This window comes from Symphalangus syndactylus, chromosome 10 (assembly GCF_028878055.3).
Source record: "Symphalangus syndactylus isolate Jambi chromosome 10, NHGRI_mSymSyn1-v2.1_pri, whole genome shotgun sequence".
NCBI lineage: Eukaryota > Metazoa > Chordata > Mammalia > Primates > Hylobatidae > Symphalangus > Symphalangus syndactylus.
Genome location: NC_072432.2, coordinates 64,642,989 through 64,659,093, shown reverse-complemented (window position 1 = coordinate 64,659,093; position 16,105 = coordinate 64,642,989). Strand labels below are relative to the sequence as shown.

Genomic DNA, 16,105 nt, shown 5'->3' with positions numbered 1-16,105 from the left:
TATACTTACAGCATTTCTTCATTTTTAGTGTTTTTTTTTCAAGTGGGTTAAACAGATCTGTAAGTACCTTGAGAATTGTCATGTAGAAGATGTTAAGAGGGCAGAGTTGGGGATTCCCTACTTAACTTCAGCTACAACAGTCATGTTTTATCCATTGTATTCATTCAGCAACAAATAGGCATTTGTGGGCCAAGTCTTGCCTTAGCTGATGTAATATGTCTATGTGATATAATCATTTTTTGAAAAATAAATAAAGAAAAAGTTCAATTAACTTAAAAAAGAGCTTAAGAAAAGCTTTGAACTGATGAAAGGTCTTTCATCAGTAGAAGAGAGAGAGAATAAAAGGGTTGAGGGGAGGTTCAGAAAATTTCAATTATGATTTCTTAACAGAGTCCATAATCTTTTCCTTTCCAAAGGCCAGACATCTCTGATGTCACAGATAGTCAGAAGTCAACAGGCCATTTAAGATAGTCCTAGATTTTATGAAAATGCCAGAGTTTTCAAGAAGCTACTGTCACTATCAGGTAGATTCCTTGATGGTATAAGACTGTATTTCTTTTTCATTCCACAACCGGCAGCTTCTTTTTTCTGAGTCATTTCTGAATCCATTGATTATGTTTCAGTTCTCTTGAGAGTCCAAGCTAAGTGAAGTTTAAACTGCATATCTGAAGACACCATTCAAATTTGTGTTCATTACATGTTTTACTATAAAAGCTATTTGGCATATGCAATATTCAAGCTTATTTCAGTTACTGAAACTAAACTCAAGCTCATTTTGTCCAACTGTGAACCCTAGTTAACCTCATCACTTCAAAAAGAAATGAGCTTTTTTGACATGCAATTTTCTATGATTCAAGTCTCATATATATTCGTATAAATGCAAGTACAGAACTTATGCATTCATCAAATAGTAATATCTCTGAGTTTTTAAAATGTTTTAGCAATAGCAGCCTGTACTGCTAAACTGTTGTCTCTGTTTTTATTACTAGTTTATTTTGAAGACATTTCAGTATAATTGCCTTTTCTTTCTTGAATCTGAAAATGAGAAGAAGAAAGACTATTAAAAATTGGACATATTTTGTGCATTGGACCTATTAAAGAACCGAGTATCCAATGTGCATGCCCTTGACTTACTTTGTTACTATTCTTTGAATCTCTTTTTTCTCTTCTTCATTTAATCTTTGAAGAATGGATTCCAAGAGAGAAAAGTGAAAGTTAATGTACTGAGCCACCTAAGAAAGAAGAAGAAGAAAAAAAGAAAGCAGAACAATTATGCAAGAGGTGCTGAGTCAGGAGGGAAGCAAAAAACAGATTCAGGGTGATGGTATTCATACATCACTGCTAATTTCTTCTGCATCCTTATCCATGAGGAAAATGCGAGCATTCTTTTCAGAAGGTCCCTGCAGGAGCCTCTGCAGTAGCGGAATGTCTGTCTTCTTTAGTCGTCTTTGTTCTGCAGTGAAAACAAGAATCAACCACAATCAGAAGTTCATGCTGGAGGAGAAGAAGGAAGATAATTTTCCAATTTATTTTTCTTATTTAACTCACTTTGAAAAAAATAACACCTGCAACAGGAGGCAATTATTCAAAAAAGCAAATTGAAATTAAAACTTAAATGAACTTCTTTATCTTACTGTATCTCAAGGTTTGATTAATGTCTCAAAGAACTCAACCTTCCTTTGATTAGAATGTTCAAACAAATCTCCGGTCTGATAGGCCTTTTATAAAGTAATATGCCTCAATAATTATTTAGGTTTCATTCCATCATTCCTTCATCCATGCAACAAATATTTATTGGTTCTTTCCAAGTTCAGTTGATGTAATTCCATCTTTCCGGTTCTTCAGGTCCAAAACCATGTAATTGTTTTTAATTCTTCCTTTGTCTCGCTCCACACCCAATTCTTGGCTCATCTTTAAAAATATATTCATGAGGTTTTTGAGATCAATAATATTCTTATTATTCATTCATCTGTGGGCTTAATCCATTCAGCCATGAAAATGAGATAGAGAAAGAAAATATCTTCCAATCTGGTGTGTTTCCAGAACTTCAAATTTCCAAAAGTTATAATATAAATACTCCTGCTACAAAAGTACTTACAGCTTTCTGTCAAAGTAGTTTCACATCTGGGATTTCATTTTTATCAGAATGAAGCATGAACAAAACATAGTGTCCTTATATTCATCTTATTTCCTCATTCTCTCCCTCACCTTGCTTACTTTCTTCAGAACAGTGAGAACTGTTCTCATTCCCTGAGCTGGACTTATCCCAGGAAAAGAGTCAAGAGAGAGTCTAGAACTCAAAAGCCCAGCCTCCCCACAATTAAAGTGACTTTATCCATTCCTGTTCACACAGTGTCAGTATTTACTGCTGTAATTCCTCGGCCATTTCTGAAGCAGTTGGGAGCCTTGACAATTAAGCTCCTCTCATCCACCCACCAGAATCCTCCTTTGACCTTCAGGTCCAATGTTAACTTGGTTTAGCATCCTCTTGCTTCATGATTCTGCTTTATGATTACCTGGGATGATTATTAAAAATGCATATTCCTAGAGTTGTCCCCTGATCTGGAAGGGCTTGGGAATCTGTATTTTAAGTGAACTCTATAGGTAATCTGAAATGAACTACAACGTGAGATACACTGTAATGGGCTTTGTAGATATAAAGTTAAAACCCACTTATCTCTGTTTTCCAGATTACTGCCCAAACAGGAGCCATATGCGCTCTTCTTTTCTTTGTTTCTGGTCCCTAAAGGGTCCTAGTATTATTATCCTCAGTTATGGATACATACAAAATTTTGACACAAAGTATAAAGGAAAATGGGATTTTTATAGGTGCAATTATAAAGAACTATATTTTTTATAAGGAAAATAGACTTTTTTTCTTATAAAACAACACGCTTGTTCGTTCATAGGTCCAGCACCTTGTGTGGAGCCCAAGAATGACTGGAAGGAAACTAAGCCATATTTCTGCTCAACTGCAGGCTAAAGTTAGAGGTGTGAGGAAAGAACGAGGTGTATGTGAATGGATTCCAAGTCTTGGAGAACATCAAAGAGGGAATTTTCAAATTTTGTACAACCTAGCTGTTCAAGTCATCACACAATCATTTAAGACTTCTTAATAAAACTGCTTTTTTTAAACTTAAAAAACATTCCCTTCCCTAAACATGCATGCTATTGTAATTGGAACAAACGAGAAAAGTATAAAGCAGGAAGTAAAGCATAACTGGAATTTCCGAGCCCTGAAATACTCCGTATTACCCTTTGAGTGTCCACTTCACGCAACTCATAATACATAAAGGTGATCATATCGTGCTTGCTGTTTTTATTGTACACACATTAAAAAAAATCATTTTTTCTTTTTTTTTTTTTTAGACGGAGTCTCCCTCTGTCACCCAGGCTGGAGTGCAATGGCGCGATCTCGGCTCACTGCAACCTCCGCCTCTTGAGTTCAAGCTATTCTCCTGTCTCAGCTTCCTGAGTAGCTGGGATTACAGGTGTGCACCACCACACCTGGCTAATTTTTTTTTTGTATTTTTAGTAAAGACAGAGTTTCACCATATTGGTCAGGCTGGTCTCAAACTCCTGACCTCAAACGATCCACCCACCTCGGCCTGCCAAAGTGCCGGGATTACAGGTGTGAGCCACCGTGCCCGCCACCCCCCTTCTCATCCTCTCATCTGCATCTCCCCAATCCCCCACCAGGTAATGTATCTTAATGGTTTTGTATTTATCACTCCATACCTTTCTCCCTGGTCATATGACCATATATAGCACATATTTAAATGGGAGCTTGTAACTGTTTAAAAAATGGGATCTTTTATATATACTTTAAGGCACCTTGCATTTCTCACTTAAAATATATTATGGAATTCCCTCCATTCTATTGGCATAAATCTAACTCATTCCATTCAATGGCAGCCTAACAATCACTTATTTAATCATTTCCCTAGGATGAGTAACTTTGTCTTTAGCTTTTTGTACTTATAAACAGCCTTGCACATAAATCTGTAGGCACTAGTGCTTATATTTCTGTGGGATAGATTCTCACAAGTGGAATGGTCGAGTTAAAGGACATATATACTGTAAACTTTAATAGATATTGCAACAATAAATTCCAATAAAGAGAAAGTCATATTTTCACCAGTGTTGCATAAAAATATCTTTTTACCCTGAGGCATGCCAGCCATGGGTAGAATCATTTTAAAGCATTTTGCCAATCTGAGAAGTGCAAGATAATATTACAGTGTAGCTTGAGCTTGCATTTCCTTAGCTACTTTCATTTCATTGAGTTTAAGACTTTTCTAAAACTATTTAACTGGTTATTATAGTTTTTTCTTTCAATTGTATTTTCATGCTTTTTTCTATTTTTATTGGATTGTTTGTTGTTTTGTTACCATTTTGTAGGAAATTATTGGTATTATAGTTATTAATCTTTGGAGTACATTGACAATATTCTTTGTAATCTACTATTTGTATCTTTTAAATTGTTACACAGTCCAATATTGCTACCATTTATTTTATATCTTTTGGTTTTCTTTCTTTCCTAAACAACTAGAATATGAGTATATATATGCCCTTAGAATTTTCCAAAAAATAGATCTTTAAGCTTTCAATTATAAGAACTTTAATTTTATATATGTTTGGAGATACAGCTTTCATTTTCTTAAGGTTGTTCTGGCATCAAAATGTATTATTTTATTCTAATAAATTTCTGGCTCGAACATTCTGACACTTAAATTATAGCATGAGTTTTTTCTACAAATTGGCATATAAAATTTTTCATTTGTGAAGTTTTAAAAACTTTCATTTCAGTATCAGTTTAAGTTTTCTCTATTCTGTCTATTATGCTCCTAGCATCCCACTTATAGCGCCTTCCCAATGTTCTGCTTCTAACCTTTTACTCCCTACCACAAAGTTCTGAATATGCGTCTCTACTGAGGAAGAGATAGCACTCCGGCAATGTGTCAGACCCTGTGCTAAAAAAGAGGCAATATCAATGTCAGAGAGAACAGGTATGCAATCGTGACTCCTCTAAGAGCAACACTCAGAAAGAAAAGCCAAAAAGAAAGGTTACAGAGGTGAGCAAAGACAAAAGTGCCTAACAATCCTAGAGCGTTTTGATCTCCATTCAGATAATTTAATGTCCGGCCAACAAGCAAACTCTTTCATATAATAGACCCTTCAGGGATACCTTATTCTTAAGTTATCTTTCTTTAAAACTGTGGACTATAGATAATGTTCTAAAGACCACTCCTTCCTTTTCTCCTACTCATTCCTCCCCTTTCTCCACAGAATGAGGTAAACTGTTCTTCTGCCTTCCACCTGGGCAGCAAACTGTAACACTCTAGAGTCAGGTACAAAGTGTGATCAAGCTTTCTTACCTCCTGTTGCAAAAATAATGTGAAGAGCAAAATCCTGGGGACTATTTTCAATCTGTCAATGGAACAAATGAACAAATATAAATTCTTTGTTGTTATATGATGTTTTCTAACCCGACCAGACCCAAATCATGTCTGTTTTCTCTTTCATTTTTCACTTTTAGACATAAAATCTTCTCTGCTCTTATGGGAACTACATAATTTTTCAAGGGATAGTTACCAAAAGGTGTTATACAAAGGAAAGAATCTTTCAGTACTCAAGATACAATTTAGATTTACATGTTCATAGATCTTTTTCAGAAGAGTGGATTTGTGTGTTTATAGTTGAATTATATATAATATATTTATAGCTCAGTTAAGTAATAAAGGTTACCTTAAATTTTTGGAGAAGTTGCTTTATTACTTCTTCAGTTCTCATGTTACTGTTTACTCTGACCTTAGTTTCTGATTCAAAGGCTGGAATGAAAATTGATGTCTAGAAAAAGAATTGTCATATAAGTCTTTGAAATTATATTAAGGGTATTCAATATCTTGAACATAATCTTCTTACAGGACAAAAAAAAAATCCAAGGTCATTCATTTAAAAAATTTGTTTTGTTTTTGTTTGTTTTTCTTTGTTGTTTTTGAATATTATGTGTTCTTTTAAGCAGCTTTATATTGTTTCTAGAGTAAATTAGGTAAAACACCATTTGAGGATGCTTATAACATTTTCACTGGACAATTATACCCCTTTTTAGTGCAGTTTAAGATTTCAAAATAAATAAGAAAGAATGTCACCAGATGCGTATTTAAAAATGGATAGAGATATTAAGTAAGGATTTATTTCCACATATTTTATTTATATGCACAATCTCCAAGTATTCCAAGGCTCTGTAGAAATGGGGTGGGTTCAGCAGAGGTGGAGATGGGTGAGTTTTGGGGTGGCTCATTGGATGTTAAAAAGATAAGTCCTATATTGAGAGATCAGCAAATTAACATCAAAGTATGCAGACACACACATATATAACACCCACACATGTAACACCCACACATGTAACACACACACACACGGCATTTGTGTGATTAAAAATATGGATATGTAAATAAGTTTTCTGAGAAGATGTGTGGAGAATGTCTAGGATAAACTTTTATAAGTATGAGAAAATTCAATATCTGTAGACATTTTAGTGCATTGATAAGTTATTCTGTGACATTTACGATTTCTATGGAGCCCTGAAAAACCAGATGTTCATCCTGAGCTAAGGCGAATATGTTGTACATGTGGTTTGATGTTGTTTGTGTGAAGAAGCTTCATGCAGTATAATAATAACATAGATTACCATTCAGGAGACCTAGATTTTAGTGTCCACTAAATGCCCACGAACTCCAACTTTGTCAACTCACTTAACATCTTTATTGACTCACTTAACATATATTTGATAAATGACTTCATTTATAAAATAAGAGAGTAAGACTAAATAATCTCTAAGAGCTCTTCTAAAATGTCAACATACAGTGAATTTATTTTTCAGGGCAGTATTTCAAATCTGTAGTCTTTATATCAGTTGTGTTGGCCAAAACTTATAATGAAACCTGCTATCATTTACTACTGCATGGATAGAAATATGCTACTGGTCAACTTATATTCACCATAACTAATCTCCAGATATGACAATCTAAGCCTTTAATATGTGTGTTATTCATAGCCTAACAATATTGGCATTAACAAGGGGCTTCATAGTATAAAAACATATCTTACGACACACAGCAACTTAAGAAACATATCCACTAAAATTCCTAGATGTCCATCATTGTATAATTGTTGATAGAATGCTTTGTTTTTTCTTTTTTGTTTGTATTGTTTTCTGCTGGTTATTAAATTGCAGTGAATGACATTTGTGTAAAATATCTATAGTCCCAACTTGAGGTCATTCAATCAACAGCAACAACATAAGCTAATGTAAACTGAGTTCTTCTTTTGTGCCAGGTACTGTTCTTATGCTGAACTTACCTCATTTCATTCCATCCCATCATCAGCCTTGAAAAGTAAGAAGAATGAAAGAACTAAGATGAAAAGATTGAAGAGGTTTTAAACTTGATCAGCAAGAATGTAAAACCAGGCTGTCAAGCTCCAGGGCTCAAGCATTTAACCACCATTCCGTGCTGCCAACCTAGTGTCAATTTCATTTTCAGCACAAGTGATCCAATCTGAAAGCCACTTGCTTGGAACAATGTGGCTTTCCTTCTTTTTTTTTTTTTTTTTTTTTTTTTTTTTTTTTTGAGACAGAGTCTCGCTCTTTCACCCAGGCTGGAGTGCAGTGGCGCGATCTCGGCTCACTGCAAGCTCTGCCTCCCAGGTTCACGCCATTCTCCTGCCTCAGCCTCCCGAGTAGCTGGGACTACAGGAGTCCACCACTGCGCCCGGCTAATTTTTTTTTTTTTTTTTTTTCTTTTTTAGTAGAGACAGGGTTTCACCGTGTTAGCCAGGATGGTCTCGATCTCCTGACCTCGTGATCTGCCCATCTCGGCCTCCCAAAGTGCTGGGATTACAGGCGTGAGCCACCGCGCCTGGCCGGCTTTCCTTCTTCAACACAAATTACCCCACAAGATAACGACATACAACACAATTTCTGAGAAGAGGGAAACAAGACAATTGGTAGGTGCCTCTCTGTGGGGGACTATCAATGCTACTCTATAGCAATGAGAATGATTCTGGAACCCTAAAATTCTGATATGAATAAAGAATTGGGAAAAGAGGTTTCTCCCCACCAGGCTCCAAAGACACACTATCGATACCTCCCAAGGGTAGAAGAAGAAATAAAGTAGAAATCCTTACAGGAAAAAGCCTACAAAGGAGAGTTCCTATTTCTTATTAAAGGCCTCAGAAGATACCTGGCACAGTGTATGTGCTAAGTGTTTATGAGATGGAGTGATGAATGATTGCTAAAGTACATCACATGAAAAATATTTGAGTTCTGGAAAAAATGATGATACATTTCCTACCTTCAGCAAAATGTAATGTCTCACAAGCACTATGGAAAGGCACATATAAATTTAACACATATTCAGTGAAAAAGCGGAATGTGAATTGTATCTAAACTACAACTACACTTATATAAAAAGGGTATGTGTATAGGTAAAAGACCTGGAACATGGCAACATGAGAAGTTCGATTTATTGGAATAAATTGGCCTGTGGCTTTTTCCTTGTATTTAAGTATTCATGTTCAAATGTCCTTTGATCCAACCGCTTTGTAGCACTTACATTATTCCAGTATTATTGTTGGTATGTTGGTTTCCCTGCTCAATCCCTGAGCTCCATACTGGCTGAGATATCGGCTGCCTCATCTGCATGTTTTTAAAGCTTGGCACAATGATAGAGTTCACCCGTCATGGTGGTTAAAAACTTGTGTTCTGGAGTCAGACAAAGCTGGGTTCAGGTTGAGAGTTACTACTTAAGAGTAGCATAATCTAAGACAAATTGCTTAATCTCCATGAGCCTCAATTAGCTTATATGTCAAGTAAAGAAAATAATGGTACCTACTTCATAGGATTGTTTTAGTGATTAATAAGATAATTCAGTAAAAATCTATTTAAAACACATTTACTTTAATACCTAGCACATAGAGAGTGCCCCCAAGATGTTAGACATGCTACTGTTATTATTATGACTCTAAATTGTGAATTGAATTGAGTGGTATTGTTAGTGAAACAGGGAACCTTATTTTATATTACATTAATGGAATTGTAACTCACTTACTTCATGGTTATAGATGTGTCCATTAATAGAGGCTCTATTTTTCTGTCTTTCTTTTCTGTCCGTCATCAGAGGCTTCATCCTTTTTCTCACCAGGGCTGCTTCACTCATGGTTCTATAGAGCACTGGGGAGTCTGGTTCATCCTCTGCATGTGGCTTCAGGGTGTTGCTGTGATAAGATAAATAGTCTGGGAAGAATAGATTATAAGCTGATATCGTTTAGCTGGCTGTCTCCTAGCATCCTGAGTGGATTTGTGTATGCTTTCATTAATTTTAGGAATATTACTATTTTCTGGCTGTGTAAAAGCATTATAGTCTACTGCTTAGCTGCATATTTACTTATTAAATGTTGCCTGAGACTGACTCAGCAAATTCTGCCAGTATCTCATATAAAATTCTTATGTCTCATTCTTATGTTTCATAAGAAATGATCACAATGATCATGTTTGGGGTTTGGGCATTCCTTTAATCTTAATTTATTGGAGGGTGCATTTTGTGGCATTTCAGAGTGTTAGAGCTGGAATAAATCTGATACTTTATCAGGTTTGATCTCTTATAGGTAAGAAAAAGTACAGTGAGTTGAAGTGGCTTTCCTATGGACATAGTACTCATAAATGATAGAATCAGGTCTGGATCCTTATTATATGCTGGCCCAAGTTCATTGGAGCTTTCCCTAAAAAATAAACACTGGGCCTTAGTTTTCCTAACAATCTACAGAAAGCTCTTTGAGAAGCTATTTATATGGTATGTGGAGCATTGAAAGATTTTGTTCCCATCTTTTATAAAAGCAAAAGGAATAATATGCTTTGGACTAGTCCTACTATTTGTAATATATCACAAAGGTAATTCACATAATATTCGTTTTAGAACATTTCAGAAGTATGATATGAATGACTTTTTCACTTAGTTGTCCACTATCCTATTATTTCTTCTCATTGAGTCATGTATATTTAACAATGATTCACAACTTATTGGTCAAAATTTGGTTATGGAATTATTACAATTTCTATAGCAGATTTTAGAGGATAAAATTATAGTGTAGTGTTGAACAGCTCTAGTATCTATTGAGTAGGCAGAATGTGTTTAAATGGAATTGAATTGAGCTACTATGTGTTACTAGCCTAGGATGCAGAAGATTCAAACCTGCCTTCTGCCCCCTTTTCTGCTTGTATCCAATTGATAGTGCCTTTTTCGATTTCCTCCTATGCATATTCATATGTAAGAATAAAACCATGTGGTGGCATTAGTGTTTTATTTTACTTTAGGATTTTAAATAATTTTCTACTGTAATTAGAACATCATCAAATAGGCATGAGATATTTCTTCATTCTCTAGCACTGCTGTTTAAATACAAATATATTTTTATGATGTCTTTGATGCCAAGATACTGGGATTTCCTTGGGTTTAATATATATTTCTAAAAGATAATTGGAAGGGCCCATATTTAACAAGATGTAAAGATCCCATGGGATAAAGAGATAAGGGAACCCCGGAAAGAACATCATGTTTGTCACAGGATCTGGGTTCTTGTGGAATAGCAGAGGAGGCAGAATTGAAAATAATTTGAAAAAAAAAAAAAAAGAAAACAAACATTGCAAGTTGCTGGTAGGTTTATGAAGTTAATGCTAGTGGGATACCCTTGTTCACATTGCATCGACTTCGTAAATCACAGCCCCATTTCAGGCACATGAACCCTGTCTACCACCCCTCATTCTAGCTTCAGTCATCAGCATCCACCACTCTTTGAATCTTATGTGTTTTTGAGAATTACATGAAAAAATTCATATAAAATACAAAATACTATGCCTGATACTTACCAGAATTTCAACAGATTACAGCTATCAATATCATTATTATTACTCTCACATCATCACCATTATGATTACAACTACTAATGTCACACATCCCCGGAGCTGACATTTCCCATTGGTTTGCCAAGTTCAGTATGGATCCATTTGATCCTTAAGTATATTTCTCTCTTAAAAAGATCTCTGAAATAACTCCATCAAATATAAAATTGACTCCAGCATATCTGTGTCTTTCTGAGAAGTAATGTTATTGACATATCTATTAACTAACTAAAACGTTCAGCTTCTAAAAAGATACAGAATTAGGTCTGATGGGCTTGGCCTAACATATAAAGCTATTGAGAATAATAAATGACTCTAATCTTTGGGGAAGATATTTAACAATTTTATGAGTACAAACTTTATTAAAACTATTAGCTCTCCCTATTCTAATAAATCTAAGTGACATAATATAATTTTTTTAAGAATTATATTTTTATATACCAAAGTAAGGTTCTTAAACATCATACAAGCACTATAGTGACTTAAGTTACTATGCTCCTAAGATATTTAAAAATATATATACATATAAAACAAGAGTTTATTGTGTAGTAGTATGAAAAAGGTTAGATTTCAGGGAAACATATGGAGTCATACTTTACATTAATTAAAAATTAAGCCTCCCAATCAATAAGATTTTGATACTGACCTTCCTGGGAATTCCTTGTTTCAGACATAGGAATCTGGGTCCTGTCCCGCTCACTAATATGATAGAGATCGTCAAATTCCCCCCAGCGTGTCATTCTGAAAAGTAATAAATCTTGTAAGTACATCAGTTCCATTCATATTGAAGCCTATGATGGTTTCCAGATTTACAATATTAATATAGTAATACTGTGGGCCTCTGTAGGTGGATATATTGTCCAAAGTTATAAAATTTTATGATATTATTAAAATTATATTCATACCAAAGTGGTCAATATATGTTTTAAATGCTTCCTGTACTTTTATAGAGCATATCTTTTTGACATAATAATTCAGTTACATACTGAAACACAAGTTATATAGATTCTGTAAAACATATGTCCAAATTGAATTAGTAGAAACCAAGATGATCAATTATTATAAAGATATTTCACAATACTCTCAGGGGAGTTTAGGTATAAAAGTGTTCTTTATACATTCTGTCAATACGTATTGTACCTTTTGCATTCAAAACATTGTTAGGTAGAGTGGCTGTAAAATAATAAAATATGGTGCCTATCTTTTAAGGCCCTTGACTACCATGAAGCATGTAGTTTACACAGGAGGAAAATGTATGAGAATTTTGCCAGAAAATTATGATTTCATAAAGAAACTAGCAATTTTAAGTGCATTCTAGTGCTCAGAATACATGAAACCTGACAAATGTTTATTTTTACAGCAGGTCAAAACTCAATTTTATTTTATTTATCTGGTCTTAAACAAGTTTCTTATCCCCTCTGTGCCTGTGTCCTCATCTGTAAAATAAAAATGATAACAGTATGAGGTAGGATAGGGTTGTTTTGAGGATTAAAAGAGTTAATTTGTATAAAATTCTTGAAACAGTGCCCTGAAAATAGTAAGCATTCAATATAGATTAACAATAATTATAATTATCCTCATCTCCATTGTCGTCATCATCATCTCATTATCATCATCATCATCATCATCATCATCATCATCATCATCACCAGCATCCGTATCTATTTCATTCCTGATGGGCCAGGAACCATTAGGGACCCATGGTCTTCCTGGATCTCTCTAGGCAAATGGTTGCCATTATCTAAGAATCTCTTCAATAATGTCTGCTTTTCTTATGACTAAAATATATTCCCTTATAGGGAATTTGTGGCATTGACTCTGCCCAAATTTCATTGGTGGCAACAAAAAATACTTATTAATACTAATGGTAGTGAATATGAAAAAAATCATCCCTTATCCTCTTTACTTTTGAAGCCTGTTTTATGGCTACTATATCATTTGAGTCTCACAATAGCCTTATGAGGTAGAGAAGGTAATCCTAATATATTTGTTAATTTTCCAGCAAGCTGTACTATTCAGAATACAGCCAATGAAAACAAATGTCATAAAGCCCAATTATAGGTAACAACTTTAACTCAAAGGAAAACTACCAGGTCCTGACTCAGAATCTAATTAGTCTTATGGCAGATAAAATCACCCATTTCCCCCAATCTATAGCAGCTTAATAATCAGAAAGGGCATACATAATTATCATAGAAGGAGGGTTAGGAATGGAAAAGTCAATACCAAAGAAAAACAGAAATTAAAAATGCAAAGTAACCTGATGCTATGTCATAGGACTAAAGATAAGAATCCCTAGGATGCCAGTCAAATTCTTGGTGACCCTGGCAGACGTGACAGCTTGGTTTTGTCACACAAATATAGGAGGCCAAAAGTCGTCCAATATGTTCTGTGTTTGGCCCCTTATTTTTTTCTACTATCTACAGCAGAAAACACCAGTTTTCAGCTCTGGATTGTGTAATTTGAAGCATCACCCCATACAACTGTGCACATGACTAAGCTTCAGAGCAGTTATCCAGAGTTTTCAAGAGAAAACTGGTTGGAACTTTATGTAATATCAAATAGTTTAACTTGCCCAAACATGGGACTTCTGTCGCTCTGACTAAAGTTCAGGATGTATATCATTTGCAAACTTAAACTATGGGGAGGTTTTCTAAGGAGTTTATAAATAAAAAGGAGGTAGAAATTTGATAGACAAATAGAATATGGTCACTTCCCTACCCATATTGTAAGAAAAAAAACACCACTGACGTTATTCAAATGTACACCTGTCCCGTTTGTGCTCTTTATGTTATTCTGTCATGACTTTTCCAAAATATGCAAAAGCTGAGTTTGGAAAGATATTAAAAACAGAAGTGAAAAATAGCATAAGCAAACACAACCTTAACAAGGCTGTTCTTTACTTTTGTTATGAATGATTTCCAAAACACTTGTGCCAGATATGAGAGATCAAAGTACTGCCCATGGAATTGTTTCCATAAAGAATAACAAGTGGTCAGAGCTCAAATAAACTGATTTTTTAAAAGCTTCTTCACTCCAATTAAGCTGATACTTCCTCTGTGTGACTCATTTCAAACATAATTAAAACAAACTAACGTGACAAGACCAATGATTCTGTCAAAGGGTGAACTGAAAGACACAAGATTATAGCCCTTCCTGCAGCTGAAGTTCCATTGTCATTTACCGCACGTTTACCCACTGCAGATATAAAATCTGTCATCCTGCAAGAGCAGAGGTGTAAGTTTTGCCCAGCGATGCCCAGTATGGGAAAAAAAAATAGGAGAAGTTTAAGAGGAAGAAAACAGTCAATTTCTTTTCACAATTAAAGGCTGAGAATTTAAATGGATGTTATCTTAAATGAGACAACCAGAGGGGGGGTGTCTAGAATTGGACTGAAACAACAAAAGTGATACCTTAGGTGGCTATGCACACCATTAACGAACAAGAAACCAGAGAAAAGCCATTCAAACTGTGCTGTGCCTTCCTGCTTGAGTGTTCAGCTGGCTTCCAGGAAGTACTCTTGGCTAATTAATGACAACCAAATCTAATCTTGCTCTTGTTTGCGTGTGGCTCTGTATGTATGTGAAAGAAATGGGATCTTTTTCTGCCAAACGTTCTACAGTTAATCTTGTTGCTGGAAAAGGACAAGCCGGTAAAGGTTTCTAGGTAATTTTTCTCAACTTTAAAAAAAAAAGAGCAAATTCCTGTTTGCTTCACAGCAATGTACTAATAAACAATGCAAAGTGTAAACGGATCCTATAGCAGGTGTATCATGAGGATATTATTTTAGAACCTGTGGCAGTATATGGAGAAGCATATTACCTTGTCCACCTGGGCTCTTGAAACTCATCCAAAAACTCAGAATTGCTAGGAACAAGTGTTTTAAATTTGAGAAGTTAAAAAATATCGTGGTTAATAATAATATATTGTATATTTCAAAAGAGTTAAAGAAGAGAATTTTTTAAATTCCCTATTGTCACCACAAAAGTGATAAATATTTGAGATGGCTGATATGTTAATTAGCCTGTTTTGTTCATTCTATAATGCACATATGCATAAAAACATGTTGTATCCCATAAATTTATAGAATTATTATTTGTCAATTAAAAATAAAACTTAAAACATATCTTGGTAAAACCATATAAAATAATGATGGTTTAAGGTGATACTAAAATTACCTTACTTCATTTCTCTGACATTTTCCTTTAATGTTTGATATTTATTACATTTTCATGAATTAAAAAATTAAAAAGCATCAAATAGATGTGACTGCTCAGAGAATTTTGCAAGGAGGTCTTAGGTAATATGAAATATGGTAGTTAATTTTGTAAATTCGTATCTTGTACAGTTTTCTGAAAGCAGAGCCCAAGAGTAATTTTTCCTTTTAAATGACGCTCCTTGTCATTTAGAATCATAAGCCCCATCAGTCACCAGGTACCTGAAGTGAGAAATGCGGGGCTCTCTCAGGCTGCCAGAGGCTGCTGCCTCCCTTCTGTTCTTCCTTACGCCCTGAGCCCTAAGCTCCTTGGCAATCCGTAGCTTGGATGCGAGACGAGATAGATAGAGGGATCAAGTAGTCACAACAAAGCAGAGGTAATTTAACCACAGGCTTCTGGGGATTTTGCTCTATACTATGTTTTGAATCTTCTCTTTGTGCCAGGCACACAGTTGCGCACTGGGATGAATAAAGCAAATAAAGCAAAGATGAATAAAGCACATTCTCTACCACTGAGAAGCTTGCACTATAGACAAGGAGATAAGTATACAAAAATACAATTGACTGCATGTGTGTCAGGTGATATAGAAAACTTTTCAGTGAACCTAGTATAGACTGAGGAGTCAGAAAGGCTTTCTGGAGAACATGTTACCTCACCTGGGTCTTAAAGGATTGGTGGAAGAGAGTCAGGCAAATGGATGTGGAGAAGCAGGTAGACTTCTAGGCAGAGTCAGGAAAATTAGAAATTGCATGAAATGTATAGGGAATTACAAAACATTCAGCATGGCGGTAGCATAATTTTTGAGAAATATTGGCAAGGTGAAAATCATAGTCGGGCTTAAATATTTTTTCCAAAGGAAAAGCAGACTTCTGCCAAAGTGATAATTAATTTTCCCTAGTTGTGGCCAAATATCACATTGGGCAAATTG

General features: G+C 35.0%; 1 protein-coding gene across 2 annotated transcripts in view; it reads right to left on the bottom strand.

Moving 5' to 3' along the window:
• Positions 1 to 461: 461 nt before the first annotated feature.
• RASSF6 (Ras association domain family member 6) overlaps positions 462 to 16,105 on the bottom strand; it is a 44,004-nt gene continuing 28,360 nt past the window's right edge. For both annotated transcript variants that reach the window (XM_055297354.2, XM_055297353.2), the window contains 7 exons: positions 11,607 to 11,701; positions 9,114 to 9,298; positions 5,749 to 5,850; positions 5,379 to 5,430; positions 1,335 to 1,453; positions 1,135 to 1,232; positions 462 to 1,035 (listed from right to left, as the gene is read on the bottom strand). In XM_055297354.2, coding sequence (XP_055153329.2) covers positions 960 to 1,035; positions 1,135 to 1,232; positions 1,335 to 1,453; positions 5,379 to 5,430; positions 5,749 to 5,850; positions 9,114 to 9,298; positions 11,607 to 11,701 — 727 coding nt within the window. In that variant the 3' untranslated portion in view covers positions 462 to 959. The remainder of the gene's footprint in view (positions 1,036 to 1,134; positions 1,233 to 1,334; positions 1,454 to 5,378; positions 5,431 to 5,748; positions 5,851 to 9,113; positions 9,299 to 11,606; positions 11,702 to 16,105) is intronic.